This window comes from Suillus clintonianus (genome assembly GCF_016758775.1).
Source record: "Suillus clintonianus strain FC179 chromosome Unknown DEU56scaffold_46, whole genome shotgun sequence".
NCBI classification, from domain to species: domain Eukaryota; kingdom Fungi; phylum Basidiomycota; class Agaricomycetes; order Boletales; family Suillaceae; genus Suillus; species Suillus clintonianus.
Window position 1 is genome coordinate 177300 of NW_024539270.1, and position 26034 is coordinate 203333.

General features: G+C 49.5%; 8 protein-coding genes across 8 annotated transcripts; 5 read left to right on the forward strand and 3 right to left on the reverse strand.

Annotated features, from left to right (window-relative positions):
* Positions 1-788: 788 nt before the first annotated feature.
* On the forward strand, positions 789-2528 carry DEU56DRAFT_412927 (uncharacterized protein). The gene is made up of 7 exons (XM_041346100.1): positions 789-986; positions 1045-1083; positions 1139-1149; positions 1217-1399; positions 1460-1922; positions 1980-2122; positions 2244-2528. The coding sequence occupies exons 1-7, from the start codon at positions 936-938 to the stop codon at positions 2395-2397; spliced, it is 1044 nt and encodes a 347-aa protein (XP_041207373.1). The 5' UTR covers positions 789-935; the 3' UTR covers positions 2398-2528.
* A 131-nt stretch (positions 2529-2659) lies between these two features.
* On the reverse strand, positions 2660-4017 carry DEU56DRAFT_738742 (aldolase; the record flags this gene model as incomplete). Its single annotated transcript, XM_041348681.1, has 4 exons — positions 2660-2793; positions 2912-3107; positions 3176-3675; positions 3732-4017. The coding sequence occupies 4 exons, from the start codon at positions 4015-4017 to the stop codon at positions 2660-2662; spliced, it is 1116 nt and encodes a 371-aa protein (XP_041207374.1).
* A 3090-nt stretch (positions 4018-7107) lies between these two features.
* DEU56DRAFT_888717 (pyridoxal phosphate-dependent transferase) lies at positions 7108-9365 on the forward strand (the record flags this gene model as incomplete). Its single annotated transcript, XM_041356249.1, has 3 exons — positions 7108-7623; positions 7680-8363; positions 8417-9365. 3 exons carry the CDS (start codon positions 7108-7110, stop codon positions 9236-9238), a joined length of 2022 nt encoding a protein of 673 aa, XP_041207375.1. The 3' UTR covers positions 9239-9365.
* Positions 9366-9684: 319 nt separating this feature from the next.
* Positions 9685-10978, reverse strand: DEU56DRAFT_757019 (uncharacterized protein; the record flags this gene model as incomplete). Its single annotated transcript, XM_041350084.1, has 6 exons — positions 9685-9846; positions 9934-10102; positions 10296-10366; positions 10422-10491; positions 10627-10686; positions 10788-10978. 6 exons carry the CDS (start codon positions 10976-10978, stop codon positions 9685-9687), a joined length of 723 nt encoding a protein of 240 aa, XP_041207376.1.
* A 2711-nt stretch (positions 10979-13689) lies between these two features.
* Positions 13690-16068, forward strand: DEU56DRAFT_858995 (pyridoxal phosphate-dependent transferase). Its single transcript, XM_041355301.1, has 3 exons — positions 13690-14341; positions 14392-15075; positions 15129-16068. Exons 1-3 carry the CDS (start codon positions 13823-13825, stop codon positions 15942-15944), a joined length of 2019 nt encoding a protein of 672 aa, XP_041207377.1. The 5' UTR covers positions 13690-13822; the 3' UTR covers positions 15945-16068.
* Positions 16069-19956: 3888 nt separating this feature from the next.
* On the forward strand, positions 19957-20679 carry DEU56DRAFT_902090 (DNA topoisomerase; the record flags this gene model as incomplete). Its single annotated transcript, XM_041356584.1, has 6 exons — positions 19957-20106; positions 20131-20171; positions 20195-20213; positions 20250-20334; positions 20455-20529; positions 20588-20679. 6 exons carry the CDS (start codon positions 19957-19959, stop codon positions 20677-20679), a joined length of 462 nt encoding a protein of 153 aa, XP_041207378.1.
* A 422-nt stretch (positions 20680-21101) lies between these two features.
* On the reverse strand, positions 21102-21973 carry DEU56DRAFT_413152 (uncharacterized protein). The gene is made up of 3 exons (XM_041346101.1): positions 21903-21973; positions 21659-21848; positions 21102-21605 (listed from the first exon to the last, which is right to left on the reverse strand). The coding sequence occupies exons 2-3, from the start codon at positions 21785-21787 to the stop codon at positions 21156-21158; spliced, it is 579 nt and encodes a 192-aa protein (XP_041207379.1). The 5' UTR covers positions 21788-21848; positions 21903-21973; the 3' UTR covers positions 21102-21155.
* Positions 21974-23373: 1400 nt separating this feature from the next.
* On the forward strand, positions 23374-25878 carry DEU56DRAFT_413171 (pyridoxal phosphate-dependent transferase). The gene is made up of 3 exons (XM_041346102.1): positions 23374-24093; positions 24158-24841; positions 24891-25878. Exons 1-3 carry the CDS (start codon positions 23569-23571, stop codon positions 25680-25682), a joined length of 2001 nt encoding a protein of 666 aa, XP_041207380.1. The 5' UTR covers positions 23374-23568; the 3' UTR covers positions 25683-25878.
* Positions 25879-26034: the final 156 nt, after the last annotated feature.

Sequence of the window (26034 nt, forward strand, 5' to 3'; positions counted from 1 at the left end):
TGAACTGAGTGATACGACTCATTGAGTACACCAAGGCAAAATGTAGCATCGTGTTTATTTCGCAAGGTAATGCAAAATGAAAACAATGCACACAGAAAAGCTGGACGATTATATATGAGCTGATAGTACTAGTGCCATGGGGGGAAGGAGGATCGAGCGCATTATGGAAACACCAGAAACGGTTTGCGAGAGTATGAGTCGGATTCAGATGATGAGCTGAATGCGGCAGACGTTACAATATAAACCATGACCGAAATGGTCGGGTGTCGACCCAGGAAGTGTCTTGGTGAGGGGAGTCAGATGACGAGAGACTAAGCGGGAAGCGGTAGAATGGTGAAAGCAATCTCGACGTGCCTGACGAGGGCAAGTGAGAAGAAAGAGGCCCCTTCCCTACGTTTGCACCGTCAAGTAAGGAAGAGCAACTTGAAGGAACAAGGTGTGGCAAAGGGACTGGCCCTCAGTGAAGTAATATCAATGTGCCTCCAAGAGGGTCTGTGAACAAAGCTGCGAGCTTCCGACTTCGTGATATCCTGCCGTCAGGTTGAACGAAGGAATTTAGGACAACACCGACGGTGACCGACCCAAAGACACGCCTTGAAAATGTTATATGGAATCCGCAGGTAGCGTTCATCATTAGGTTGAGGCCACACCAGGAGGTCGCTCGCTAGAAAAACGACGCTGTCGCATTGTCGTTGACTGTACGTAGTCGGTGACAGTGCTTGCTAGTGGCAGCTAGTCAAGGTTCCTGTCGGCGAGTTCCTAAGTTGCCACGATATTAATTGCTCCCGCTCCACGCACTAACCTGCGGCTTGTGAATTTTCCTACTTACGAGCACCGTTCTTCCGCTCTTCCCACTTCAGTTCATGAGTTCGACGATATAGATAAGCTACCTTCGCACATATTCAACACGTTATAATCCTCCTCCGAGTCCAGCTATGTCATCCAAGCATGATCCTCGTTCGCAGCAGAGCAGTAGACTTCTTGTCGTACGTCCCCAATTATTATATTTCATCGCTTTTCAGTGACCAGAGACTCTAATTGCAGATTGGTACAGTGCTCTTCTACCTTGTAGCAGCACTATGCGTACGTTCTATCTCCTACTTTCCACCCTCCCGTTCATTGACATATTTGCATGCAGATGGTCATGGCGTAATTTACCCTTCCGTTCCAATGTTTACCAAGTTCGCTCACCCGTCTCAATTTTCTTGAAATACAGGAATAAATGGGTTCTCCAAACGACCAAGGCCCCGCTCTTCTTTCTCTTTTCCCAGCTCGTCATTGCCGTCATTCTTTTCATCATCGCACATGCAACTCGCCTCTTAGTTGTGCCTTTGTACGTGGACACCCAGCTTCTGATACAGCTAGCCCCCACAATCGGGTTGAATGTCGTGGGGTTGAGGTACGACTCTCCTATGAATCAATACCAGTTTTGACATTCATGATTTTGTCTTGCTACCAGTTTTAGCAACTATACCCTCAAGAATGTTGACGCATCTGTCTACCAGGTTGCACGTGGCCTCGTCCTCCCCTTCACCGTCCTTACATCCTACTACTTCCTCTCCGCGCGCCCGTCCCTCCGCATCCTCTTTAGCTGTTCCATCGTTACCCTCGGTTTCTTGGTCGGCGTCTTTCTTGATTCTGTCCCCATGGTTATCGCCGGTGTTGGCTACGGTGTTGCGAGTTCCGCAATCACAGCAGTGCACAGTGTAGTCATCAAAAAGAGTCTGGATATAGTCAAGGGTAGCGCCATGAACCTATCTTGGTATACGAATTTGCTTAGCGCGATTGTGATGATCCCCATCATCATATTCGCTGGCGAGGTTCCGGCGATTACGGATTTGTTTTTCGGACCTGTAGGTGTTGTCCCTAAGGAAGGAGAACTGAGCGATTTCCAGACGTTCATTTGGGGGTCCTTTATTACGGTGCGCTTTCACTTCAGCTTTGGTGGTTTACACCATTGATGACTGACGCATCATCAGGGTGCGCTTGGCTTTATGATGAGCCTTGCAAGTTTGCTGTCCATCAAGGTTACTTCACCCATCACCCACATGGTGTCGTCCGCAGTAAGAGGCGTAGCAGCTTCCTTATTAGCAATGTGGTTATTTGGGGACATCATCTCGAGGTGCGTGTTCTCCGCTTTCATATTGTCATGTGACTGCGTCTTCCTCTTGCTTCCGCTTGTTGCGGGTTGCATCCTATTTTTTGTTGGCGGGATTCTTCATGTTGACATTTTCTTTCCACAGTGGCCGTGCCTCTTCCATCGCGATCATCCTTCTAGGTTCCATGTATTACACATGGGTGAAACACGTCGAGTCTCAGCAGGTTCCCAAAGATGGGGAAAAGTACGGCCGTGTTCCGTTGGAAGATGTAGAGGCTGGAAGCTCAAAACCTGAGTAAGAGTGCCTGAGGACGGGGCGAGGCCATAGAGCATGGATTACTCGGGCACTAAGCGCATGCATGGACGCTTACAAAATTGCACCTTGCTTCAGGACTGGACATCTGATTACGAATCGTGATACCCCGAGTTTTTATTTCGTTCCTAGCAGTTAATGTCTTAGAGGGGAGGGATACATTGATCGTTATCATTGAAAGGGACGCAGGACAGGATGACGGTCTTGTTGCATTCGCCAAGCATTATAAACGAAGCCTTATCGCGATGTCACAACTTTGCTCCTTCCTTCCGTTTACGTTCCTCTTCTCTCTTCCGTCTCGCCAACAGGGCTTTGCCAGCACGACTTGTAGTCTCTCGCCCTAGTATCCCAGAAATCCACCCCCCGATTTCTGCGAGCCGGACTAGGTCAATGGGACCTACATCCCATCGACTTTGTACTGTCTTGGCGGATTCGCCATTGCCTACGATATATTCTATTATCAGCTTACAAGGGTAAAAATATACACAGGGATGCTTCACCGTATGGTTCACCAATGTCGCCAAATAACTTATCCCCAGTGAGAGCATAGACAACATCTTCCGTTGCAACATTACCCGTGGCGCCAGGACTATACGGGCACCCTCCAAGGCCACCAACAGACGCATCAAATGTCCGCAACCCAAAGTCAAGAGCAGCCATGATATTGGCGGTCGCTGTGCCATTCGTATCGTGAAACTATATAGTAAAAAAAAAGATTGAATCAACCATAAGATAAAACACAAGTGAATGAATCTCAATCTCACATGTCCAGCGAGGATCCCCACGTCTACTTCTTTGGCAACTTCCTCTAGCATCCCACGGACGCTAGCGGGCGTCCCTGCACCTGTCGTATCTCCCAAGCTCACCTCATAGCACCCCATCTGCACGAGCTCCCTCGAAATATCCCTGACCCGCCTCGGATCCACGCGTCCAGAAAAGGGGCATGTGACGACCACTGAAACATACCCTCGCACCTTCAATCCAGCATCAAGCGCTCTGCGCGCAACCGGCGCGAGACGTTCGAGGGAGGTTGAGATAGGGACGTTGGTGTTTGCTAGAGAGAATGCGTCTGTCGCAGAAGTAAAGATCGCGACTTCGGTGACCGGCGGTGGGGGCTTTGCATGTGAGTTTGGAGAGGCACTAGTCTTGAGTATATCTAAGAGGTCGTCTAACCCCTTCTGATTTGGGACGAGCACCGAGTAGCCGGTTTTCGGGAAACTGTCTATGAGAGCTAGTACCTCTGCCGTGCCTGCCATCTGCGTGCCTCGTTCACATATAAGCACAGGCGTTGAAGTCTTGGAGGTCTTGGAGAGTGGAGACGTGCCTGGGGTACCCATTTGGGGCTCACGAAGCTACCGGCTTCGATGTTGCGCATCCCTGCGGTAGCGAGTTGATTGATGAGTTCTGCTTTGATGGGAGGTGGAATTGGCCTGGGTTCATTCTGGAGACCGTCGCGAGGCCCGACTTCGACTATCTTTACGAAGTTGGGGTTGGTTGAGCTAGCGGTGCTTAGTGTGGGCTGTGATGTGGAGAATGACTTGATGGATGACTTGAGGGTCGAGCGCAGGACTCGAGCGTATGAAGAAGCGACGGACGGAGAGAACATCATTCAAAGTTGAAGCGAACAGCGACGGAAGCTAACTTAGCCTGATCATGAGTACACAACCTGGTTCTCAGGATTCAGAGTCAGGAGGATAATCATAATTGCAATACTTCCGGAGACCACGTGCCCCGTTGCGCACGCCACACGGGGGATCAGATGGTTCCTCACCCAATTTTTGCGATGAAGGTGTATGGATGTAAACCCGTTGAATGTGTTGCCTCCAATGCTGTTCCTCACTGTTGCAGAACAAAGCGTACCGGTACTGCAAGATATGCATCTGATAGAATTTCCTTGCATAATTGTGATCTGATATCTAAATCTGCACAGTATGACCAGCTTTGCTCTCATCCAGTCCGATTCGCTGGCGTGAAGAGTTGACTAGTCAAAGTCGTGAACGCGATCTGAGTCGATTCTGGAAGCGATGCCCCGCGAAGCGTTGACATACCTGCAGTCAATTCATGTTGTTCCACAGGTTGCGTCAAGGGGGGACTAGGCAAAGGGACCAAGACAAAATGAGAGTACAAGTATCAGGATGATACAGGATGAAAAGGGGTCCGAGAACAATGACTTGGAAATGGTACCTCTGAAACAAAACTAATGTGCTGTGACTTGGCTGTGACAACAAATTGTTCCACATCATCGACTCATCAACCACCCAATGGTACTAATCGGACCGATAGGAAGGAAATCATTCTCCATGATATCAAATAGCGTGAGAGGTATTATATGCCCCCCACTAGCATCATGAAAACAACGTAGTGTGCACAGTAGCTCGTGGTTCTTGTCGTCATGAGATGCGGCACCTGGTAGGTGTTGAGTGGACAAGCGTCGAGCTTGAGAGTACATCATTTGTCTCCAGAAAAAGTAGCGGAGTTGGCCTGCGAAAGGATCGAGTCCAAGACCGAGAACGAGCCCGTTGCAGACAGTCGTGAGCGCCACGAATATCCTTGCTTCCAACTCAGTCAGGCAGTCGAGGTCTACGCCAGCCACGAAGCTGTCAGTGGGATAACTTATCATGAGATCAGCGCAAACCATCTCTAACAACTCACTGTCGTATACTTGCGCACGGTAAATCGCAGCCTTTCGATGAACAACAAGTCACAAGAAGAGTGAAAGCACGCACCAACATACTACTCGCGAGATGACTTGGAGATGCCACCGAAAAAAAGAAGGGATGTTGTGTCCCAGCACCAACGCCGGACAGATGATGCAGGCAGTCCATCACAGGATATGTCTCTTGGCAAATCATGTCGCTATTGCCCGCGGACGTACGGTGTATACGACGTCCAATTCTGTTGTCACAGAAGGGGGCACTTGCCACTGAAATGCGCAGCATCGGACCAACAGTGATGGAAGAAAATCTGGACAAACTCTGGCAGTACTTCTGACGCGGCCCGGGTATGTGGGAAGTGTGACGAAGCACTGACTCACAACTCGGAGGCACTGACACGCAGCATGGGGTGGTGCTTGAATGAAACTTGGCATGGTGTCAAGCCAATTGGCACGATGACACTCAACCGGCGACTCAACTGAAATCATTAGGTCTGGCCACCATTTAGAGAGAATACAGGAAACATACTACAAACTGATAGATCCCCCGAGCTGTGCAACGATGGAGTCCGTGTGCATGACAACTCAAATACTGTAAATGTATATGCCACATGGGGTAAGAAGTTCGTTTCAGCATACCACTGCCCAGTATCTGTACACAAATGGATATTAATCGATTCAACTATGAGAATAAGAGCGTTTTTGGCTTCGAGAGACAGAGTGCACGTGGAAGTCCGCTGCGCGCGCGTTCTTTTCTGCAACTGAGCTTTACGACAGATCGGAAGTGCACCCTGCAGATGCTAACGGCAAGACGCGGGAGTATGAGTTTATCAACAGGCCCCTGATGGTCATATGCGGCCAGAGATTGGATGCGGTGGGCTGTGGCTACTCTTGATTTGTCCAGAGCCTCGCTCGCTGAAGAGTATGCAGGCCAGCCGATGCCACTGAGCATTGAATAAAATCATATCACTTCACCTACGAGAGATGGCGACGTCGAATAGGGTTCCAAGTGCCACTGGAACACGACCTGAAGCAGCTAGACCATTGATGATCGCAAACGATTAACGGAGAGCAATAGTATTTAGCGCTCTTTTGGCATGTTGACGCAGTCACGTGACTCACGTGGGCGCAAAAATACAAAAATAAGGTAATGGCTTACTTCCACTCTGTAACCAATCTGACTATACCTCAATGTTTTGAGATGGCTACGCCGACTTGGCGTGGTGGAATATGTCGGGCTGGCTAGTATTTGTGACAGTGCCGCGTTGAAACCGCCGTGGCGATGCCCCCATTTCGTGTCAACTATCATCAACTGTATACTTCCGCAAAACGGACCCAGTAACTTCTGCTAAATGGACCTACTTTGGCTAAATGGCTTTAGACTTACCGTTATTGCTCTCATATACAGTACTCCGCCAACAACACTATCCGAAGCCTTCCGGGGTCTGGTGGAATACTCATCGATACGCGAGATAAACGAGATGTGATCAGGTGTGATCCAATATTAATGATTCACTAGGAACGACTGACGGTCTTCCTTCTTCTAAAGGTCTGGCTAAGGGGGACTAACGATCCACCCAATTGCCCGTATTGCATTAGACGATCGAAGGTTGAGATATCGCGTCATATCGTGTCCGAATGTATGTACCATCATCCGCATGCGCGTTCATGATGACGCGGTCCTTTTTATAACCAGAGTTGCAGCTTGCGGAATTATTGAAAAAAGGTTCAGGAATAATAATGTACGTACTGATCAGCAGGAGGGAAAATCTCTCCGTCAATGCTATCCGGCACAGTGCTCCACGCCATCAATCGCTCGGACAGCACCTGTGATTAAAACAATTTTGCAGTGTGATTGCTCCAATACATATGCAAAAGAGGTTGTTATGGTAAACGAGCTGCAACATTAAGGAACCGGGTGCCAACGCTGGCGATAGTTTCCCCGCATATATCATGATATGGGCTGGATCTTATAACATCGCTGTTCCTCCCGTTCCTTCATCATCCTCGACCCGAGGTCCATTCGCTCGACAGGACGAGAAGATGCCGTCTCCCATCGCGTTGAACCCCTCATCCCCTTCTCCATCCATCTTTAAGGAGAAAGAATTTAACCAGTTGCCGTCAATGACAACGGCAGTGTCGTACCTTGCTGCTGTTCAACAAGCGGACACCCGCGCTCGCAGTCACGACAACTCCTCTGTAGCATCGACTCCTCCACTTTCCCAATCGCCCTCCATCACAACTTCCTCTGAGGACACCGCTCTCAGCGAAGACGATGAACACAACGGTCTCGTGTACCCCCTCATACCGCCCACGTCAGAGCAAGTTTTCACTACTGTTCACACGGAGTTCGGTCACTGTGCGAATGAGACCTATCGTTGCATCTCCAAGCATGACTACACGAAGCCTTTCCAGGAGCACACCATTGAGGCGCCCCCATACTATATCCTCCTCGCCACACACATAAGCCTGTTCATTCTCCATTTATTAGGTCATATGCGCGACTTCTTCGGAAAACATTTTGCGAAGTCTTATTTCTCCCACCTTATGCCATATAATGTATGTGTTATTTTTATTTTGTTGATAATAGTTGATGTATTTTGTTCCACGTCCAGGGCTACGCTGCGTTGAACACGGATTTTGATTCATTCTACACTCGGCGGCTCAGGGGTCGTATGACTGACTGTTTGTGCCAACCTGTTACGGGTGTTCCAGGCCGCACTATTGTTACTCTCGACCGTTACTCCACCGATAACAACTACACTCAGATCTACACCGGTGGCAAGACACGTGCGCTGAACATTTCATCGTACAACTATCTCGGGTTCTCCCAGGGCAGCGGCGGCTGCTCAGACGCAGTCAAGGAAAGCATCCGCCGATATGGCGTTTCCACCTGCAGTACACGTCTCGAGAGCGGCAGCAGCGAGCTCCATGTGTCTGCTGAAGCTCTTGTTGCACGTTTTGTCGGCATGGAAGATGCTTTGATCAGTTCCATGGGATTCGCCACCAACTCCACTTTCATCCCTGCACTAGTAGGAAAAGGGTCCTTGATCATTTCTGACGAATTGAATCACGCTAGTATTCGCGTTGGTGCACGACAGAGTGGTGCACAAGTTCGGATGTTCAAGCACAATGATATGTCAAGCCTCGAGTCCCTGCTGCGTGAGGTAATAAGTCAGGGCCAGCCCAAGTCGCATCGTCCGTGGAAGAAGGTGCTGGTCATCGTCGAGGGTTTATACTCCATGGAGGGCACGGTCGTGAACCTGCCGAAAATTGTCGAGCTGAAGCAGAAGTACAAGGTCCGTCTTGCAGTTACAACTCTATGGTTACAATGTTTAATCTTTTGTTCAAGTTCCACCTCTATATTGACGAGGCGCACTCAATCGGTGCGCTTGGTCCTCATGGGCGCGGTGTGACGGACTACTTCAACATCCCTCCTCGTTCAATTGATGTCTTGATGGGCACTTTCACCAAGTCCTTTGGTGCTGCTGGTGGATACATTGCAGGACCCAAAACTCTTATTGATGCTCTCCGGCTGCGCGGACACTCCGGTCCGTATGCAGAAGCAATGGCGCCCCCCGTTCTCACCCAGGTCGTCTCGTCGATGGCCAGTATCATGGGCGTTGTTCCAGCACCACAGCTAACCAATTCCACGTTTTCCCTCAGCCTTGTGGGCTCAATCATTACGCCGAAGGACAGTGCAGAAGAGCATTCAGGTATGGTACCTGCAAGCCTCTTGCCGACGTGGATGAACCTGCATCCGGCTCTTGCCGACGGATCTGAAGCTCGCATGCGTATTCGCCGTCTTGCCTTCAACTGCCGTTATCTCCACGCGGGCCTCAGGAAACTCGGTTTCATCATCTATGGACATTCCTTCAGTCCGATTGTTCCCTTGCTCATCTTCAACCCGGGAAAATTACCCATGTTTGTGCGTATGATGCGTGCGCACAGTCCACCGATCGTTGTCGTTGTCGTAGCGTACCCTGCCACTCCGTTTGAGACAGCCCGTGCGCGGTTCTGTCCCAGCGCATCGCACACAAAGGAAGATATTGACACGGTGCTGCGGGCATGCGATGAGGTAGGCGGAATTCTGGACTTGAAACATGGTTCGTGCGAGCGGTGGGGCATTGATGAGGTCTGTGAGCGTGCGGTGGAGCTTGTGCATTCTGTGTAACGTTTGAACGTCTGCGTGACTGTCTCGCCTAGTGCGTGTTCGGTCCATCTATCTAGGTCCATCTATCCATATTCCATATGCATAATTTAACTTATATAAAACGGAGTGTTTGTTCTCGTGGAAGCAATCTGTGTTTGTGCCGTGTGCGGACTGCAGTGCGACAGTTTGCTTGGGCTGTTCTTCTTGGGAGCCTTATGGTAGATATAACTTGGCCTAATTATGACTCATGGCCATACGCTTCCGCTCGAAAGGGATCACCTGCATGGAGGGAATCACTGCACTTTTATTGGTACGTCGAATGATGGATGGCTCACAATAAATATTGGGTCCCTCGCTGGTGCTTCCAAATTGTGCAAAATGGTGAGAGCAGCAAGTTCCCATTGTGTGATGGATAACTTGCGGCCTGATCATCAACTCAATTGGTGCTGACCGTAGAAGCATGAACGTTAGGAAGGCGCCGCTTGCTTCGCTCCAGAGTTTGTGAGCAAGGTTGGATTCATGAACTCGAGGTCCTCAAGTGGTAGGTCCTCAAGTGGTGTCCTAAGCCAACGAGGCATACTGGTATTTATAACTACTGGCCGCGGCCCTTTCTCCTCGAGTTCGATGGTCTGTCATAGATTGCCAAAGTATGGGCCACACTATCATCATAATGCAATTATACGCGTCACAATGCCGTACCGGTAAGCACTACGAACTTTTATGAGGAATGACTGGCTTCCTTCGATTGGTCTGATAGACATACGGGCAAACCCGATCGTCGTGTCAGGAAGTTGCATATTTATAGAGTCGGCATTACCCAGAATTACGTGAACGATTTGAGGGAACACCGCTGGCCCACTGAACAGAACTTGGTAGTTCCCGGAACTTCATCTGGTCCGAGTGTAAGTTACAATAAACTGTCTCACCATAGCATTGATCCAGATAAGCGTATTCAAGCTTTAGGGCTATGAGTAGCCCAAACGTGTTGGTAGGTTCTTATATGGCGAATACTGGTAGCATTCGCCGTATAACAACCCCTGGTTGACGGAAATTTACCCTTAGCAGGCGATAAACATACATCCCGCCGATTAACCCATCACGCCTCATGATGTGGCAGTGCGGTTCGTTCTGACGATCATCTAACCGTTTCTGCCATTGGATCGCATATTATTGTATGTAATGTGACTTTATGGATGTTACTCACCGAAGCCGCAGGTCCAATCTTGTCGGTGACAGACCCACCGGAATTGTTGGAGACGTGACGGCTGCGTGTCCTGCGCAAACAAAATATCAGAGACCAAAATCAACATATATGACTGTCAAAGTCGCTATATCGCGTCCTACAATGGTTTAACACGCCACCATCCTGGGCCACATAGGCGTTCACGGCGATGCAGTCATTTACGTACCATGGCTCATACGTGGCAGCTAAACTCGTCTCATTTTGAGAGCGTGTGTAGGAGAAGATGCTACAACCCCGTCATGCGGTTCCTCCTGGTTCCTCATGTCATAAATTATTCTGCCAGCGTCCATCAGGTCCATCAGACATTGCGTGATTGCGCCAACTGACCATATGATTGATGCTGGTCTTAAGCTAGGTGACATCCCTGTGCTCCTCGTTACCTCATCGTCGAGGCTTGACCAACGAATTACTCGTCGGACAAGACAAAAAATGCCGTCTCCCATGGCATTGAATTCGTCTTTCCCTTCTCCATTCATCTTCAAGGACGAATAATCCCTCAGGTGGTAAGCCAGGGCCATCCTAAGACGCATCGTCCTTGGAAGAAAATCTTGGTCATCGTCGAGGGTTTGTACTCCATGGAGGGAACGCAGGTACTGACTGATCTGATGCGAGAGTTAGATTGTAACCTCTACCTTAACTTTGTCATAAATGGGACAAATCGGGTGCTTGGGCGAGCCCAAATTGGAATCGCCGCCAGCACAAAAGCCAGCAGAAGGGGGTCGGTGACTAGATCGGAGTCCGTGTTTAATCAAACCTGGGAACCCAGTCAGCCTAGTGCTATCGACCTCTGTCATCCACACTTGCATTCAATTCGTCTCAGGAGTTACCAGACAAAGCCTGCAGTACCTCATTTCACCCATGGAACATTGATGGTGAAGAAGCTTTCAAAGACACATATCCACCCAGGCGCTAATCTGCTCATGACGGAAATAAGACGTGATATTCGAGAATAGCCATGAACCTCCGTGAATGAGTTCGCGAGGTGACTCATGAAGCTTCTCGCATGGTGATTGGGGTCGGTCTGAACATTGGGCAAGAATTGCGCTGGCCAAATTCAACTGCCGCATGAATATGTCTCCCTTGTGATCCAAGGATAGGGCCTGTTTGTCGTAGATGGCATCCAAGAACATCCAAAGGCAGTCGGCCAATAATTGAACGCAGGGTTCGCAACTTCGCATAGTTTCGGCTGTGGTGAGAGCGTGCCGAGGTTAACAAGTTAAAATTGACGATTGTATTGCACCTAGTCTTCCCTAGGCAAACCTTTATAGATGAAGGAAGATTGTCGCTCCCGCCACGCCGTACAATATGAGCTGGGTAGAAGGTATTGTATAGACAGCGAGCGCACATGTAGGTGAGGACTGGCTAGACGAGAAAAAGCAGCGCGGTCCATGGTATTGTTTGTAAACAGCAAGACAGCTGCAACCGGAGGCGGAACCATGGATGGGTTGGCAAAGGGAGGGTAAGGGTGCTAGAGGGCTTGCAAAAGGATGAATGAAAGGAAAAGCGATACACAATGAACAAATAACGACGTACCAAATAAGCCAGCTCTGTCCTGTCCTCTTTCTTCCTCCCCTGGTCCAAAAGCTCGCTGCTCTGAGTCCCACTCCTAAGAGCGGTAGGTAGGTGTCAGCGTGAGGGTCGTTCAGTGCAAGCAAGTACTAACGTTTGTCATTTAGTACGTAAGGTCCATATCCGATGTTTTACTTACCACTGAAAGCCACGGCTCGAGGGCCCGGCTTAGGCTTGTACATGTAGGATACCTTGAGCCGGGCCTTAAGCCCTCATGCACATGGGCCGCCCCAAGGCTCGACTCAACCTAAATGGGCTCGGCATGGTCTGAGGCTGGGCCTTACACCATCACAAGCACTATCACAAATGGGTGCGAGGTGATACCATCTATCATTTTGGAAGTGGGGATAAAAGTGGGGCATGTATCAGCGTGAATTATGATACGCATCGAGCAAAACAATCACGGTATGATGACGGGGAGAATCATATTCTTGCTGCAGCATTGGTGAATCCGGTATGGAGGCGACATGTCCTCATTCCGAAGGTCCCATGGGCTAGTGTACAAAATGAACCATCCGAGAGATGGGTGAATTTACAAAGCGCCTGGACGAAATACAATAGACGCCCAATAAATTATGTAATAACCAGTTAAGTCGTTGATTTTTCTTGGATTTTTCCACCATTTGCGCTTACTGGCCATCACCTACTATTTTTCGTTTGTCGTGGCAGAACAAGTGCTAGTTGACCACGAGTTCTGATGGACTTGAGTGGAGGGATATTACCCCACACAGGCCCGCCTTGCCCCACCTCGACCCGTGGTGTTAACACAATCAACCCCCAGTGAACGGCACTGGAGCACCCCCTATGGGGTTTGCGAGGTTTGTTCAGAGGAGGGCCTTCCTTATATATGGTCTGACTACAGGAGACTAGGTATTTGCGGTAGTCGCATCATCTCGTCCCACGAGCGCCGGCTCATTTGTTCCGAAGTGCATTGGCGGAACACGCCCCTTCGAGTGTTTGAAAATGATGAAGCACAAATACTTGAAGACAGGTCACGGTGTAGCGTTGAAGAAGATAGTGGGCATCACAATGAGGAAATATGGGCATTGGCGGCATCATGAGATGGGCAATTGATAAGTACTTCTAGTAACGGGTGAGCACCCACCCTTTCACCTCCGTAAGGCACTGATTAGTGTTCAATACCATTCATTTGGGTGTAGATAGCGGTCAGGAGCAAGTTGGCTAAGACCGGCCAGCAGATTAGAATAGGTACGTGGTCACGTCGTGGTGGTTCCAAATCTGCAACGTTGCACCCTAATCCTGGGCATTCTGGCGCTTGAACCGTTCATGCGAATCTTATAGTATACTTTGGATCACCACCGGTTTACCAGCACTAGTCCAAGTGTTTACGCTGTAGTCCAATATCACTCTGAAGCGTGTAGAAGGAACGACTATCTGCATTAGTCTATGGTCTGTCTAGGGGAGACTACACCGAAGCCGGTCCAGCCTCATCAGCCGCGGTGTTGGTTCTTCCAGGGATTGTGCATGTGCGTTCACGTTGGTGCTGCCGTTATCATGCCACGGCTACAAGGCGGCTAATTAAAAGCATTTTTGGCGATGAGGAATTGCGTACTTATCAGCAGCAAAAGATCCTCTGGTCTTGGTGTACCAATTACTCTGGCCATTTTTTTATCTTCACCGCGTGATTGCGGGAATTAATCATAAACAATTGACGGTCGTCGCTGGTTGGAGTCTGCGATATCTTGAGCAGGTTGTTATAACACCCCTGTGTTCCCTCTTTCCTTTATCGTCGGGGCTCGACTCACGGACTATTTGTTGGACAGGGCAACAAAATGATGTCTCCCATCGCGTTGAATCCGCCCTCCCCTTCTCCGTCCATATTTAAGGAGGAACAATCACTCAGCAAATTGCCATCAATGCCGACGGCAGTGTCGTACCTTTCTGCTGTTCAACAAGCAGACACCCGCGCTCGCAGTCGCGATAACACCTCTGTGGCATCAACACCGGCACTTTCACTCGCCTCTTCCGGCACAGCTTCATCCGAAGACACTGTCCTCGACGAGGATGATGAGAACAACTGTCTCGTGTACCCCCTTACACCGCCCACGTCCAAGCAGGTCTTCACTGCCCCTCACACGGAGTTTGGTCACTGCGCGAATGAAGCCTATCGTTGCGTCTCTAAGCATGACTACTCGAAACCTTTCCAGGAGCATACCATCGAGGAGCCTCCATACTACGTTCTCATCGCCACCTATATAAGCTACCTCATTCTCATCTGTTTTGGCCATACGCGTGACTTCTTCGGAAAACGTTTTGCCAAATCTTGTTTTGCCCATCTTATGCCCCATGATGTACGTGCCATCTTGATTATCACATCTACTTCATTTTGTGCTATGCCCAGGGTTACGCGCCGTTGAATTCGAATTTTGATTCGTTCTTTACCCGACGTCTCAAGCGTCGCATGGATGACTGCTTCGGCCAACCTGTCACAGGTGTCCCCGGTCGCACTGTTCTTATCCTCGACCGATATTCCACCGATTATAACCATACTCAGATCTACACTGGTGGCAAGACACGCGCCCTAAACATCTCATCTTATAATTACCTTGGCTTTTCTCAAGCCCGAGGAGGCTGCTCAGATGCAGTCCAAGAAAGCATCCACCGATATGGCGTCTCCAGCTGCGGTACGCGTCTTGAGAGTGGAAGCACAGAGCTCCATGTTTCCGCTGAAGCCCTCGTTGCGCATTTTCTGGGGACAGAAGACGCGTTGGTCAGTTCCATGGGATTCGCCACCAACTCCACTTTCATCCCTGCACTAGTGGGAAAGGGGTCCTTGATCATTTCCGACGAATTGAACCACACTAGTATTCGCGTTGGCGCACGACAGAGTGGCGCATATGTCCGGACGTTCAAGCACAATGATATGTCAAGCCTCGAGTCCCTGCTGCGTGAGGTAATCAGTCAGGGCCAGCCCAAGTCGCACCGTTCGTGGAAGAAGGTGTTGGTCATCGTCGAGGGTTTGTACTCCATGGAGGGTACTCTCGTGAACCTGCCTAGAATTCTCGAGCTGAAGCAGAAGTACAAGGTCCGTCTTGCAGTTACAGCTCTATGGTTACAATCTTTGATCTTTTGTTCAAGTTCCACCTCTATATTGATGAGGCGCACTCAATCGGTGCGCTTGGTCCTCATGGGCGCGGTGTGACGGACTACTTCAACATCTCTCCTCGTTCAATTGATGTCTTGATGGGCACTTTCACCAAGTCCTTTGGTGCTGCTGGTGGATTCATCGCAGGGCCGAAAACTCTTATTGATGCTCTCCGGCTGCGCGGACACTCAGGTCCGTATGCGGAAGCAATGCCACCCCCCGTGCTCACACAAATTATCGCATCGATGACGAGCATCATGGGCGTCGCTCCACAGTCGACAAAGTCCCTAAATTCCCTCAGCCCTGCTAACTCAATCGTCAGGTCAAAGGACAGTGCAGATATGCTCCCAAAAATGGCGCCTGCAAGCATGCTGCCGTCGTGGGTGAACCTTTATCCGTCTCTCGCGGACGGATCCGAAGCTCGCATGCGTATCCGCCGTCTTGCCTTCAACTCCCGTTATCTGTATGCGGGCCTCAAGAAACTCGGCTTCATCATTTATGGTCATTCCTTCAGCCCGATTGTTCCCTTGCTGATCTTCAACCCTGCCAAATTGTTTATGTTCGCACGTATGATGCGTGTGCGGAGAACCCCAATTGTTGCCGTTGTTGTGGCATACCCCGCCACTCCGTTGGAGAAGGGTCGCGCGCGGCTCTGTGCTAGCGCATCGCATACAAAGGATGATATAGATTTAGTGCTGCGGGCGTGTGATGAAGTGGGTGGAATTCTAGACTTGAAACATGGCATGGGCGAGAGGTGGGGTATTGATGAGGTTTGTGAGCGCGCCGTGGAGCTTGTACACTCCGCGTGATATGTGAACACCTGGTTGTCTGTCTCGTCTACTGTCTTCTTGGGCTGATTTTTATCCTGTTTACTGTTACACCTCTAGGCTAGCCCTAATGTCGACAGGTACATGTAGTATAGTATGGGATGGGGTATTGCATTGATCAAATTCGATTGGCTTGTGCTTCCGCTAGGGAGTGCATGAAGTGAGATCTCCAAGGAGGTGGGTGCGCGGCACGCACAAACATCTATTCGACAATATATAAGCACGCATAACCGGCGGTTCGGTGGCTACTGCGTCCACGTCATGCTATGTCGCTGCGCGCATTTTAAACTCTTGCTGTTGGTCTGCAATGTTCCGAGCGAACTCGATGTCATCGAACGTCAACTATATAGCAGAATGCGTGCTGCTTAGTGCCGACCAAAGGGAATCGCTTGCTATTATTGATGAACATTCGACTCTCATCCGTCGCCATTCAGTAATATGAAAACTAAGACAGGCGACCAGAAAATACGGTACAGGACCAGAGCACAAGCCTACGTATGTACACAATACATGGCCAGAAAACATGACAGGCCACACGAAATGCGAAATTGTCACAGTGCCAAAAATAATGATACCGATAATGTGGTGCTGCGAAAACGTGAGGCAGGAAGAGAACAGAAGAACTTGGAAACCAAGGAGATGAGGCGACGTCGGACAAAGAGAGGAGAGACAACAAAGAAGAGTCATAGCATATATGAGCGCGAATCTGACACACAGCACCCGTCGGCAACGTTGTTATTATTCGTCCAGCTCCCTTGATGATCGAAATTGATAGCTGCTCAAGCTGAGGCTAGTAGCTGCGCGGCCTCGGTATTCTAAGCCCATCAAGAAAATAGTTCAGCAGCACTCATGAATGAAAAGCAGCAACCTACTTTAATTTGCTCGGAATTTATTTGAGGGTAGTATACGTTGACCGGACGGCTTGTTTAAGCCAACGAGATGCACAAAAGTTCCTTTACAGGGGAATCAGTATCAATCCTACGATCAAATATATGTGCTCACCGTCCATACTTTTTGAGACCTGGTGACAATCCGCGATCTTTCTTTTTGATGATGCAGCAGCGCGGACGTCATTTGATGGTGTTGCATGAGTACGGGGTCGCGATGAAAATAACAAGTGGGTCCTGGAGCGCTGCCGCTTACAAGTCGTGTAAAACGGTGGAACAGAAATTCCAGTAACTGGCACTCCCGCTAATTAATCAAGTCTCCTGCTGCTCGATCGATCAGCTGACACGGTGCAGCAGCGCAGTCTGTGCTGAGTCCGCTCCGAGAATTTGTGAGTTATTCATGGATTCGAGGTCGGGCCAACATGATTGCTGGTCACGGCCCTTGCTCCTCGAGTTCGATGTCATGTCGTAAATTGCCAGAGTATAGGCCACAAATATTGCTGCATGCCAGTTTGCATCTAGTTAGTAGTAAGTGATCACGACATAAAAATGTCTGTGAACTCAAAGCCCAGCAATGTTTTCGGCACCCTGCAGAGGAGAGAGAGATGGGAAAGGTTTCCTCCATTCGAACAGTGGTGAGAAAGCCGTCGCGGACGAAGTCTATGACGGCCCAGAGGAGACAATAATAAATTGAATCATTTTTATATAAAATATCTACCTGATAACCCAAAAGTCGTGTTATGTTCGAAAATCTCAAACGGATAACCAAAAGTCGTCCACGTGCCTTCTCAAAACTCTAATTCATTCTCAAAAGTCATCCACGTGGCTTCTCAGAACTCTATTCTTAGCACAAAAGTCGTTCACATGGTACCTTCAGTAGAGTCCTACTGCGTTGTCCTCTTGTCCTCATTGTCGTCAACGATGAGCTACGTAGCGCCGCGCGTCGGGTCACGCGTCACACAGTACTGGCAGGTGCCGCACCTTCCTTCTATGGTAATTATTTATTGGTGTTTGAAATCTCAACTTTGTGTTTGTCCAAGTTTGTCTAACACCACCTCGTCCAGTCGCACCCTATGATACCGCCCACACCTCACAGCCAGCCTATTGCTGCTCCATCACCGTTGACATCTAGCATGCAAGCCAGCCCAGCACCTCTGCTCGCCCTATTCCTACCCGTTCTCGCACGTTCTGCGCAACAACACCTACTCTGGCTATCCCATCCACACTGCGCCTTCCTCCAACCATGACCCCAACGACTCCCCAGCGATCGAAGAGCAACTGACTCTCCAGATGCAGATGTACGCCCTTGCATCCTACAAAATTGCATGCACTGGCATCACACTGTGTTCGTCGTGAAATAGGGACCCACTCTCCGAGCATGCACTAAATGCGAAACTCTTTCCAAGGGCATCGCTGCTCGTCGATGAGAATCCCGCGCCAAGGGCACAGCGCTTGTTGAGAGGCTCCTCAACTCGACTTCTTCCAGCGATGGTTCTGACGGCAACTCAGAATCCCGAGAAGGTGACCTCAAGCGTGCACTCGAGACTGCGTTCGGCAGCCTCAGTGCCCTTCGCTCGATATACAACCACTGCGTCGCAGGAAGACAACTTCTATCTATTCCATATCTCAGCCAGTCACGAGGGCCAGTCGCGGCGGAATAATAGATGCTATGACGGACGGTGTAATGTAGGCTCATATTGTGCTTTTTCCATGTGCTCCTTATCAGAATACCCTTCGCCATGACGTCGGTTGGCCTGAAATGAGCTACAAGGGCAGAGGAGTGAATTAAATCCGGACAATTTACAAGTATTAGGGGGTCGTGAATCTCATCCCGGCACAGTGAGCCGCCAGGAGTTGCGCTGGGTCAAAGATTGTCGGTTGAAACTGGCCCCCATGCTACCATTCGCGCTAAAAGTTGTGTGGTTTGCACTGTCGTTCTCTGGTAAGCTGATATTCAGGCGCCAAAAGTGATTCTTGGATTGACACCACAGGGAAGTCCCATGAGTTTCACGCTACTGAATATCAAGTTGGACGATTGCTATACTGGTCATGCAGTGTATCTTAGCACCTAGTACCAAATTCCAACCCTAAGGCAGCTTCACCCGGATTGGCAGACGACTGTGTGGCAACACCGATTTGTTCCCTCTGCCACAACGAGCATACCTGTACCTGCGTTCTGCTCACTTGCGTTGTTCAATGGGACATTCCCTTACTCCCTCAACATCCAGCTCATTCACGCTCAACATGTGGACGTCAACCCTCAACGTGGTTCATCAAATCAGAATATTGAGGTAGGTGCTCGAAATCACAATTCAAGTCCTTCATTTTTATCGGAAGCTCAGGACACGTCACGTTTGCATCCTTCCACCCACGACAAGCACCCTGCCCGTTTGAAGATCCTAGTGGCTGTGTCAATCAAGGATCGTCCGGAGATGTTTCGATGAAATGGGAGTCTTGGTTCATGTTTTTGTTTTGATTGTGTTCTTGTATCTGACAAGCTGAAAGGGCTGCTGTTTTTTGGGCGCCAAGAGTTGGCAAACCTCGCTGCGAAAGTATATGTATCGGCTCATTTTAACAGAAAACACCCCCTCTGTAGTCCACTGTGTCCTCAAATTGGAACTCCACCTTTGGCACTGTCGTCCACGTTGACCCTCGCGAGCTCCTGTGACATGTGCGTGGATCCAGGAGGCAACAACGAGGATCTGTTTATGCTCTCTGGTCCGCGCAGACAGCGGTACATCCAGCTCGTCAAACTTGAACATGCCTCCAGTCATCATTACGGATCAAGGATCGTCATTCCTTTGAGCAAGACATTATCGAGCTTCCATTTTGCTACTGACCTGCGCGCTGAGTGACCTCCAATATATTGTTCAGTTACATGGAGACGTCTCAGGTAAGTATATGAGCTCTCGTTTTCTTCTGCCAATTGTTCAAAGACATCGGTAGGTGTGGGTGATTCACTGGCTAGACTCGGAAGAACGACAGTTCCAGATGCTGTCACATCAGCGCAGAAGTAGACGCTCAGCCTGGTGAACAAGGCTCCTACTGGCGCTGCTCTACCTGCCTACCGTTCTTAAATCCATGTATTTTACTTCCAGCGTACTTGAATGACCATTAGATTCATCAAGAACTTTTATTTCGATTACCCACAGACCAACTCACAAATTCTCTTGACTGAGACGCATAGAGCAAATACCCTCATGATTTGGACAGATTGTGATCGCGAGGGAGAGAACATTGGGAACGAGATTGTCAAGGTATGCAGGAAATCACGTCCACAGATCGTTGTGAAGAGAGCAAGGTTTAGCGCTATAATTCCTCAGTGAGTATCCGGTTCTTGGCCAGAGTTTTTCCGCCAATAAAGGTTCGTGATGTCAGACAAATTCATTGTGCTGCTCAGAACTCCATCGATCTTGACATGGCTCAGGCCCATGTTGTTAAGGCGCGCATTTTCCTTGACCTAAGAATAGGTGCCGCATTCACGTGTATGCAAACTCTTACACTGCAGACACGGCTCGCCCAGTTTCGTGAAAAGAGAGAAGTTGTTTCGCATGGTTTATCTATCACTCGAGCCACTTGTTACCCCATGACACATTTCTGAGTAGGTCCCTGTCAATTTCCGACACTCGGGTTTGTCGTCCAAAGATACAATCAAGTCAAGTCCTTTGTTCCTTCAAGAAGTGCGTTAATCAGATTCCGAACTGAGTATTCCAGCACCGTACATAAATGGCTGGCTAGACTATGTGAAGAAGGCCATTACCTGGGCGTCGGACTACAACCTCAAGCTCATCATTGACCTGCATGGTGCCCCTGGGAGTCAGAACGGGTGAATGCAACAGCAACACTCGACATCGCGTGCCATGCTAATATTTTCTCTAATAGATTTGATAATTCTGGTCAAAGAATGTCGTATCCCATATAGCATTCTAACCAGACCAACGTCGATAGGACAAATGGGATTATCAAGACGATTATTTCTATGGTCGACTCGGAGTATGAAACAATGCCTATCATTGCACCATTGAATGAGTAGGTTCCTTCTATCTTGTTCGCACCCTCAGGGGCCTGAGTCGTTATCTCAACATCTCCCTCGTCGTATTCTCCCCATGTTACATTATGATTATGTGGTGTGCACTCTGCAATATGTTCCGCGCAGTATGTTCCGCGCTCCGTGCTGTAGGCTCTGCCCTATTCAGTAGAGCCTTGAATCCGCAGCTAGATTCGATAGGGGACGACAAGGTGCATGGAGGAGGTAGAAATTTGCTCCCTCTAGTGATTTGCGGGACTTGGCTGAGACCCCTTTCACCTATCGAGGAAGCCGCGGGCGCGAGTCAGTCTGAAAGGTCAAGTACTCAGGTGTGTTTACAACCAAGGTTCTGCCACTTCGACTCTTCAGCATCCGTTTGAAATCCCCGTTTCGCGAAGCGAGACAACAGAGCAATGACAAGAGCTGGGTGATGGGCCTGTCCGGATCACCAGTGGGACGCAAATCAAGGGCGTCTTGAAAAAGAGCAACAGGGATGTCGAGGACGAGGTAAATTACATTGGCTTGGCAACTAACAAACTTCGCAGTAGCTTGATTGAACAGTGCTGCAGGGTGGTATGGATGATCCATGGGGCAGAGATCAGAGGCACGTTCAAAGTGAATTATAGATTGGTCGAGATCACTACCATTCTGTGTCCTGCGGTATCGTGCGAGAAGACAGTATCCAGCGTCCGTCCTGAGTATTAACACATCGACATCGCTGGACGTAGCCTGCGCATCACAAGCTCTCAGTATCAGAACATAAGATTGTATTGATCACTCACAGTAGTAAGGGGGCAAAGGACTGCAGCGTCGTTTTCCTCAGAATACTGACGATGTGACTTTTCACTGTGATCCGGTAATTCTCTGACGGAGATCTTGAATGTGCGGAGGAATTCACCGTGGCTGGGCATGGGACCTAATTCAAATGAGGCATACACGCTGACCCGAACTTTAGAAGATGGCTTGCACGGCCTAAAGTCTTTTTCAATCCCTGCAGGAAAAACCAGAATAAGGACTTGAACTTACAGAAGAATGCGCTCGTTCTAATCAATGACGGCCTGGTCTATGTCTACAGGTTTGTTGATTGTCTGGCATTCAGCACCATCCAGCGTTGACCGTCAGACGGAAGCCAGTGGAGATGCGTCGGAGACCAAGAGTGACATTAGTTGCGTGAATGGCTTGGGGGAAGTCGTCAATACGTGCTGAACGGAGGTAGATATCACACACCAGTATGACGACTCCACTGAGGTGTATCTCTCCCAGCCCTGGAGGCGTCGTTCTAGCCGGCTCGGCTCCTCTCCCAAGGGTGGAGGATAGTCATCGAAACGACAAGGGACGAAGCTTCAAGTTGACATATGGCTGATGGGTGCAAACAAAGTGTCGCCAGAATGGGTGATTAATTAATTACTATAAACGGCAGGTGCGCACCTGCCATACTGTGACCCGTGACCCGACACACGATGGGCGGGCTCGAGCTCGCCATCAATGACAGTGAGTAAGGGATAAATCGATAAATAAGCAGGTGGACGACATTTGTGCGTAACATCCTGATTTGGTAGGCACGTGGACGACTTTTCTGAAATGATTTAGAGTTTTGAGAAGCCACGTGGATGACTTTTGTGAAATCAATTCGAGTTTTAGTTATAACGTCGATTTATTTACTTTATCGTTTTGATTTTATTTTGTCCAATACGGTCCCTCATAGAAGTCTATTGTGTTGAAATTGCCGTTGCAAAGGGTGAAGTTATCGATGTTGAACGTTCTCAGTACTCAGTACTCAGTGACGACGACGACGACGACGCCGACAAACTTGATGTCACAATATAGTGTGACAGGTCTTGCAAATTGATATTTTGATGTGACACGGAGTAGTATTATGCCAATCATAATGCAACAATGTTATCATTGATTGTGACCAATGATTTCAGTGTATATGCATTTACTACGAACGTTTGTCGGCATGTTGGGATCGATTCAGAATCTCAATCGTCGTTGGAGACAGAAGGATATAATTACTACATACTAAACAAAATGGGCCAGGGGATATCGCTGGCAGTCGTCACAGAACAGAATCGACCATCCGGGACCCGCAGTGGTTCGAGTGTGAGTTGTATCACCTTGCATGAATCCCGGTACGTGTGTCCGTGCGGCCGCTCTGACACTCTCATCGAACCGTTTCTGCCATTGGGTCGCATGTACGTAACTCCTTTCAGTACTGTTGGGTGGAATGTTACTGTCCAATGATCGATCACCCCGATGCAGGTCTAATAGGTATTGTCAGTAATGATCAGAGACGTGGCGTTAATGCCTCACACATGAACAAAGCGACCAAATCCGAGCCGATGTATGACTGTCGTTACAGCGGTTAAACACACCATCATATCCGCAGGGGCGTTCACGGTGATGCTGTCATTTTATACATTGGCTACGTGGCAACTGACTTGAAAGCTTGTGTAGGAGAAGATCCTCTACCCCGTCATGCAGTATGGTGCCCCACGTCATCAATTGTTCTGCCAGCGCCAAACTGTTCCATAAAACATTGCATAATTGGGCCATCACATGTACAACCGACGGTAGATGCTGGCGAGGCATGATATTATAACACGAGCAAAGTGTTAGAACATCACTGTGATCCTCGTTACTCCATCTCAGAGGTTTGACGTACGAATTACTCGTTGAATAAGACAAGAAAATGCCGTCTTCCATGGCATTCAATTCGTCTTCCCCTTCCCCGTCCATCTTCAAGGACAAAAAACCCCTCAGCCAGTTGTCATCAATGACGACGGCAGCATCGTACTTTTCTGTTGTTCAGAAAGCAGATTCCTACACTCGCACTCGCAGTCACAGCAACTCCTCTGTGGTATCAACACCTGTACCTTCCCTCTCCTCTTCTGCTACGGCTTCATCCAAAGATGCCGTCCTCAACGAGGATGACGAGAACAACTGTCTAGTGAACCCCCACACGCCACCCACGTCCGAGCAGGTCTTCACTACCCCTCACACAGAGTTTGGTCACTGTGCGAATGAAGCTTATCGTTGCGTCTCTAAGCATGACTACTCGAAACCTTTCCAGGAGTACACCACCGAGGAGCCTCCATATTATATTCACCTCGCCACCTACATAAGCTACCTCATTCTCCACATATTTGGACATTTGCGGGATTTCTTCGGAAAGCGTTTTGCCAAATCTTATTTCACCCACCTTGTGCCCCAAAATGTATGTCCCATCTTCGGCCCCCCTCAGCCTTGCTTGTCACATTTAATTAATTTTCTATGTGCAGGGTTACGCGCCGTTAACCCCGGGTTTTGAATCGTTCGCCAACCGACGGCTCCAGTGTCGCGTGAGTGACTGCTACCACCAGCCTATCACGGGTGTCCCTGGCCGCACTGTTCTTGTCCTCGACCGTTATTCTACCGATTATAACTATACGCAGATCTACACTGGTGGCAAGACACGCGCCCTGAACATCTCATCGTACAACTACCTCGCCTTCTCTCAGGGCCACGGCAGCTGGGCAGATGCAGTCGCGGAGAGCATCCGCCGTTATGGCGTCTCCAGCTGCGGCACGCGTCTTGAAAGTGGGGGCAACGATCTTCACATGGCCGCCGAAGCCCTTATTGCGCGTTTTTTGGGCACGGAGGACGCTTTGGTCTGTTCTATGGGCTTCGCAACCAACTCCACTTTCATCCCTGGACTCGCGGGAAAGGGGTCCTTGATCATTTCCGACGAGCTGAATCATGCTAGTATGCGGGTCGGTATACGCCAGAGCGGTGCGCATGTCCGGGTATTCAAGCACAATAATATGTCAAGTTTTGAGTCTCTGCTGCGTGAGGCGGTAAGCCAGGGCCATCCTAAGACGCATCGTCCTTGGAAGAAAATTTTGGTCATCGTCGAGGGTTTATACTCCATGGAGGGAACGCTCGTGAACCTACCTAGGATTGTCGAGCTGAAGCAGAAATACAAGGTATGTAATACAGCTACCGTTGTGTTACGATACTGAGCTTTCATTCAAGTTCTATCTCTACGTTGATGAGGCACACTCGATCGGATCGCTCGGGTCTCGGGGACGGGGTGTCACGGACTACTTCAACATCCCTCCTGGTTCAATTGACGTTCTTATGGGCACGTTCAGCAAGGGTTTTGGTGCCGCTGGAGGATATATCTCAGGACCGAAACCCCTTATTGATGCTCTCCGCCTGCGCAGTCACTCGGGTCCGTATGCGGAAGCCATAGCGCCAGCCGTGATCACACAGGTTGTTGTGTCGATGGCCAGCATTATGGGCGTCGCCCCAGCACGCCTTGATAGCTCGATCGTCGCGCCGAAGGGCAGCGCAGAGGAGCTCCAAGGAATGGCGCCTGCCAGTATGCTGCCGACGTGGATGACCCTTCGTCCGTCTCTCGCGGACGGATCTGAAGCTCGCATGCGTATGCGCCGCCTTGCCTTCAACTGCCGTTATCTGCACACTGGCCTCAAGAAACTCGGCTTCATCGTCTACGGACATGCCTCCAGCCCTATTGTTCCTCTGCTTATCTTTAACCCGGGCAAATTGCCCGTGTTCGTGCGTATGATGCGTGCACGCCCTATACCAATCGCTGTCGTTGTCGTAACGTACCCCGCCACTCCGTTTGAGACGGGTCGTGTGCGGCTCTGTCCTAGCGCATCGCATACAAAGGAGGATATAGACATCGTGTTGCGGGCGTGCGACGAGGTCGGCGGAATTTTGGACATGAAACATGGTTCTTGCAAGCGGTGGGGAATTGATGAAGTATGTGAGCGCGCAGTGGAGCTTGTGCACTCTGTATGAACGCCTGCATGGCTGTTTCGCCTGTTTTTTGCTCGGTTTTTGTTTCAAGTTGTTCGCTTTTGGCTGGTCATCATTCGATGGTGGATCTTTGGTTGATGACCAGTCCGTAATCACTAAAATTGATATTGCTTGTGTCAAGTAGATAGAAGCGCGTTCTTTTGTTACCTGCAATAGTATACACCAGCCGCAGATTGTCTAATATTGTATGTATCCATAGGTTATTTGACCTTCTGAAATGCATTACTCACCGCAGTCATCTCGTTTCAGTGTCACCATCTACAATATTTAAGCTTGAATAACCGACGGTTCGGTGGCTATTGCGTCCACCCCGTCATGCTATGCTGACGCGCGT